Source organism: Schistocerca gregaria, chromosome 1, assembly GCF_023897955.1.
Source record: "Schistocerca gregaria isolate iqSchGreg1 chromosome 1, iqSchGreg1.2, whole genome shotgun sequence".
NCBI classification, from domain to species: Eukaryota; Metazoa; Arthropoda; class Insecta; order Orthoptera; family Acrididae; genus Schistocerca; species Schistocerca gregaria.
In genome coordinates this window covers 393,406,943-393,413,062 of record NC_064920.1, presented here as the reverse complement: position 1 = coordinate 393,413,062, position 6,120 = coordinate 393,406,943, and the positions used below count along the sequence as shown (strand labels likewise).

Below are 6,120 nucleotides of genomic sequence, written 5' to 3'. Positions count from 1 at the left end.
GTATTTAAGAAGAAATTAAAAGAATTTATGAATGACAACTCCTTCTACTCCATAGAGGAATTTTTAGATATAAATTAAGAAAAAAAAAGAAAAAACAAACAAAAAAATTATTTAAAGTATTTAAACATTAACAAATTACAAATAATTTAACTTTACATTTACTTTTCAGTATTTCTCAATTTCTTGGCTAAAGTCTGTGCGCAGCTATTTCAAGACTTGTACTGCAATTTAAATTGCTCTTTGTATGCTAATAAAATAAGCTAAGTGTATATGAGAATAATTTTGATGTCTTAGCTAGTCATCTTTTGTATTGTAAATCATATGGACAAAATTTCATTTCTTACCACAGATACCACTGAAGTTTACATTCATTTGAATTATAACTGAGTATACATAGAGATTTCAGGTTCCTATAAGATGTTTCATTAAATACATACAGAATATTCTTGATCCATGCTATAAGAATTAAGAGAGTTGCAAGAGGACATCATCATAGAAGATAAAAGTAAGAAAGAGAACAGGGGCCAGGTAGAAAGGTAACAACAATAATTTATTTTGCACGGTGACCAAAACAAGATACTTGTTGGAAAGCAGTTTCTCAGCTCTGGAGCTCATAAACATTGGTGCTAGAGTGGAGAATATTAACTGTTTGGCAATGCAAAAAAAGTACTGTCTGTATGGATTTACATGCTGTCGTTTGCTTTATTTGCATGCATAGTTACCATTGAGGAGAGGTTATAACCATTCCTGTCATTTAGTTGATTATTTTGTTTTTCACTAAACAATAAAGTTTCGCCATTTTCTATGTTGTCTGCTTTACATTCCACAATTTACTACACCAGTGTTTTAAATGGCATGCTTTATGACTAACTGATTCCAAATTCCACAATATATGAAGTTAATACATTGTAACACTCAAGGAATGGAGTGCTAGCAGAGTATTTCTTGAGAGAGATTGCAGGTTCTATGACTCAACATTCATGGGAATACACAATGATATGTGGAATTTTGAATAGTGTGGCCAGTTTAATAAAATGAAACCATCTCTTAAGTTCATGATGTTGTAACTGTGAATGCTTAATAATATGACAATATTTTTATCCAAATGCTAGGCTATTTACCAGATTTGTAAGAACAGCATTGTTTTTGTCATGGGAAACATATTTTTGAATAACACATGAATAGATGCATAAGTTTATGGTACAAAATCATTTAATGAACTGTCAGCTGATGTAAGATTAGAAGTTTTGAACACTTGTACATTGGTGAAGAAGTCAGTAACTTGCTTTAGTAATGACAGTGTATAAAGTTCGTGTAAATTTCTTGGATGTAGAACTGAAAATGCTTGTTAGCTTACTGTAGCAGAATTTAAAAAGTACCAGTGTAACAGACCTCCATCTTTAAACTTTTGTTATTTGTTGTGCGAAGTGTGTGCTTATGTGTTTTTACAGAAGCCCACTGCAGTGTGTAGACAACAAACAGAAGGCTGTGCATAGGAAAACATCAGGTTTTTTGTGGAGTAAAGTGACATAATTTGTTATAGCATTAATAATTGTTTATATTTATTATTTAATTTAGAAAAACTGCCTAATAAATATTCCATTGCTAACAAATTGGTGCTTGTTCTAAATTTCAGAAGGTGCTCTTTCAAATTAGCAACACATTGTGGCTGTATATCACAATTTTAAATTAAAATAACGAAAATATAATTTGGTAGGTCAAAGGCTGTGCCTGAATGCAAGATATGTACACCTTTTTATTAGTATTAGCAGCCTAAAAAGAGGACACTACAGTTTTTTATATAATTGTAGTGCAGAAAAAAGAATAGTTAGGCACCATTTGTGTGTTGTATATTATTCCTGTATAAGATACATTTTGCTATTTGGATCCAATAATTTCATTTAAGAATACTTTAATCATCCCACTAACAGTGATACAAATTGGTGTAAAATTTCACCTTGAATATCTGTGCCAGTATATGTGCAAAATCGTTTTGTATGTTTGGGGAGAAGATACATCTGGTATGTCAACATGATTATCAGGTAACTGACTGTATTGTATTAACTTATCATTCTGCAGAAACTTCACTGTGCTCCAAAGAAGAAAATAACTATTGCAAGCTTGTCTATGGACAGTGCAACTTTCTTGCTGGCCAGAACATATTTTACAAATGGGGTTAAGGTTAATGAGGATGTGCAACCTAGTTAACTGGGTGGAGTCTTTATTGGCAGTAAGCTTTTATGCCTGACCTGTTGCTAATGAGGAAGCAGCAGACACCAGTGCACAGGGGACTATATAACCATTGTCAGGACACGCAGACCCCTCCAGTCTTTTGCCACTATGTCTGAATGGTTTAGAACACTACCAGTGGAGAGTATACATGGCCCTTTCTTGCTGCAGTTAGTGGAACATTTACTGAAAGAGGCAGTTTTTGGTGGTACTAGAAGAGAGGAACCAGTTGTGAGGTGGCGAGATCCACAGCGACTTAATGACATACTTCATCTTACTCCTACTGATAAACCTGCTTCACATGAAGAACTGCTCCAGGATGTGGCTGATATTGTGAGATTCAGCACCAAGACTGGGCACCCGTACTTCATTAATCAACTGTATTCTGGGTCAGTAAATATATCCATAAAGTTTCATTTCTTCATTATCATTCAGTAGTGATATTTACGAAAAACAACAAGTATTTGGGAGATACTTGTTCCTCTTGGTCATAGAGATATTCTCACCTTCAGGGAATGATTGAAATGTTTCAGACAGATAATATTATATAACATAATTTGACAAGAAGAGACTATGAATTGTAGGAGAAAGACTAACTCTGATATCACTCGTAATGTAAAATTTTATTTATTTATTCTTTGACTTATTTTCATCACCCAGATGCAGCAAATATAAAATATCATAATACTGTTCTACATTGTATTTTTACAACCTTTATTGTTAAGTTTGTAATTAAGACATGATTTATGATAATGATATAATAATTTTTTGTAGAAACATTTTATTTAATGAAATATTCCAGGTATAAGATTAAAGAAAACCACATGCACAGAAAAATCCAGCCCCGTGATGATTAGTTTCAGGAGTGAACCACCCCATTTAAGAATCATATTTCTCCTACTATATGAAAAACATGTACTCAGCTCATGATCTCACGGTAGCATTCTCACTTCCTGAGCAAGGGTTCTGGGTTCAGTTCCCAGTGGGGTCAGGGATTTTCACCTGCCTCAAGATGACTGGGTGCTTTTGTGTCGCCTTCATCACTATCATTCATCCTCATTACAGTTAGAGGAAGGCAATGGCAAACCACCTCCATTAGGACCCTGCCTAGTACGGCGGCACAGGTCTCCCGTGACGTTTCCCTACATTCTGTCAGGGAGTATGGGAAGTCATCATCATAAAAAATATATTGCCTTCTTTCTAAGTTATGTGATTCAGAAAATATTAGTATTAAAATTTTTCTTTCATAATCAATGCAAGCATTTCACAAATCTAATTTTACCATCTTGTAGCACTAATTTTTCTTCATTCAAAAATTTATACTTTTTCTAGAAAATTCTTTGCAGACTTTATGAGAAAACATGGGAGAAATTTCACACCTAAAAGTACACTCAGAAAATATTAAATTGTGTTAATTCAATTCAATTTATTATCATTCATTTTATCGTATACATGATATAGCAATTGTCATATAGAAAGAAAGAGAGAGGGAGAGAGCATGATTTATATTTTTAATAATGAAGGGAAATAACATTTTGTTAGTTACACTTTACATTTTTTGTCTTCTTTTTACATGAAAGATGAAAAAAAATTACAAGGTTATTAAAAGAAAAATCCAATAAGGGGAATAACATTTTCTTAATTACACTTTAACATTTTTCTGAATTAAAATTCACATATTTTGTCTTCTATTTACATGCAAGTAGGAGAAAGACGAAGGATTATGCAGAAAAATCAGAAGATGAGCACTATCTGTTTAGATAGCAATGAAATTCGTCAATGTTATAGAAACTCTGACCTAATAGTAGCCTCTTTAATTCTTTTTTTTTTAAATTATGTAAGTTTTGTATGCTTTTTATTTCTTTTGGTAAGGCATTGAACATTATTTTGGGTAGATAAATCACACTATTTTGGTACAGGTATTTTGAATGGATGTTTCTATGGAAATTGTGCCTGTTTCTGGTCTGATAGTTGTGTACTTCGCTGTTTAGAGCAGAGAATTCTTGATTTGTCTTTAGGAAACATACTGATTCATAGATGAATAAACTAGGCAGGGTCAAAATTTTAAACTCCTTAAAGAGTCCTTCAGAATACGAATAGCTCTCTTTTGGAGCTTAAAACAACTTTTTGCGAAACCTGTATTCCCCCAAAATATAATACCATATCTTAGATTACTATGAATGTAAGAGTAGTAGGAACATAGTACTGTTTCAAAATTGCAGTTTTATTTAAGTTTTCTGAATATATAACAGTATTTACTAAGTTTTTTATTCAATAGTTCAGCATGTTTTTCCCATCTCAAGTTAAAGTACAGCCATACACCTATAAATTTTGTAGAAGTTTGTTCTATCAGACATTTCCCAATCTCTACTCTTATTTTATTTTTTACTTTGTTCCTTATGTGCCTAAAGTTCATCCAAGTGGTTTTTCTGTCATTTGTAGTTAAGTAATTGTCTTTGAATCATTCAGCTGCCTCATTCATTGCTGAAGCTATTTTTTCTTGTAGGTCAGCTTCACTAACTCTCTTAATAAAACAGCTTGTATCATCAGCGCTAAAGTACTGACTCTGCTCTCGTTAGATGGGTTAGTAAAATCATCAATCAAAACTAAGAAAAGCAGAGGGCCTTGAACACAACCCTGGGGTATGCCACAGTTGACTTTCAGATATGTTGAGTAATATTTTGTGCCATTATGTATTATTTCAACACTTTGGTATCTGTTGCACAGATATGATTGAAACCAGCTGTATGCTTTTCCACATACTCCATAGCAATACAGTTTCTCTAGCAAAATATAATGGCTCATGAGGTCAAATGCCATGAATAGATCTAAAAATATTCCACAATTTAAGTACTCATTATCCATTGTAGCTGAAACCTGTTCCAAGAAGTGATATACAGCTACTTCTGTTCAATCATGTTAATGCCATTTAACATGATACAATTTAGAATTAAATGAAATAACTTCATTTTCAAAATGTATCACTGTTATCTATCATTCCTGCTTTTGGTGCTGTTATTGAATATGTAACTGATCTCATTTTAATGTTTTGTAAGAACTGCCCTATACCTGTCTTTAAATAGTATCACTGGGCTGTGCAACAGTCAGTCCTGATTGACCTTTCAGTGCGTCATAATTCTTAGTCAGTGTCTTGAAGTGAGTTGCAAGTATAGTTTCAAATTGCCATTCAGTAATTTAAGTGGTATTTCTTGTAGTCTTTGTACATTACTGACACATTTTGTAAGTTTTTGAAAACAGTCATAAGTTGCACTTAGTATTTTTTTATACCAGTTTTGCTCTTCAAATGAACAAAACCATCAACAGAATATACACTCCTGGAAATTGAAATAAGAACACCGTGAATTCATTGTCCCAGGAAGGGGAAACTTTACTGATACATTCCTGGGGTCAGATACATCACATGATCACACTGACAGAACCACAGGCACATAGACACAGGCAACAGAGCATGCACAATGTCGGCACTAGTACAGTGTATATCCACCTTTTGCAGCAATGCAGGCTGCTATTCTCCAATGGAGACAATCGTAGAGATGCTGGATGTAGTCCTGTGGAACGGCTTGCCATGCCATTTCCACCTGGCGCCTCAGTTGGACCAGCGTTTGTGCTGGACGTGCACACCGCGTGAGACGAGCTTCATCCAGTCCCAAACATGCTCAATGGGGGACAGATCCGGAGATCTTGCTGGCCAGGGTAGTTGACTTACACCTTCTAGAGCATGTTGGGTGGCACGGGATACATGCGGATGTGCATTGTCCTGTTGGAACAGCAAGTTCCCTTGCCGGTCTAGGAATGGTAGAACGATGGCTTCGATGACGGTTTGGATGTACCGTGCACTATTCAGTGTCCCCTTGACGATCACCAGAGGTG

At 34.3% G+C, this 6,120-nt stretch overlaps 1 protein-coding gene across 1 annotated transcript in view; it reads left to right on the top strand.

Annotated features, from left to right (window-relative positions):
• Nucleotides 1-2,327: 2,327 nt before the first annotated feature.
• The window catches only part of LOC126348887 (cysteine sulfinic acid decarboxylase-like), a 117,938-nt gene continuing 114,145 nt past the window's right edge, over nucleotides 2,328-6,120 (top strand). The window contains exon 1 of the mRNA XM_050002391.1: nucleotides 2,328-2,618. Coding sequence (XP_049858348.1) covers nucleotides 2,341-2,618 — 278 coding nt within the window. The 5' untranslated portion in view covers nucleotides 2,328-2,340. The remainder of the gene's footprint in view (nucleotides 2,619-6,120) is intronic.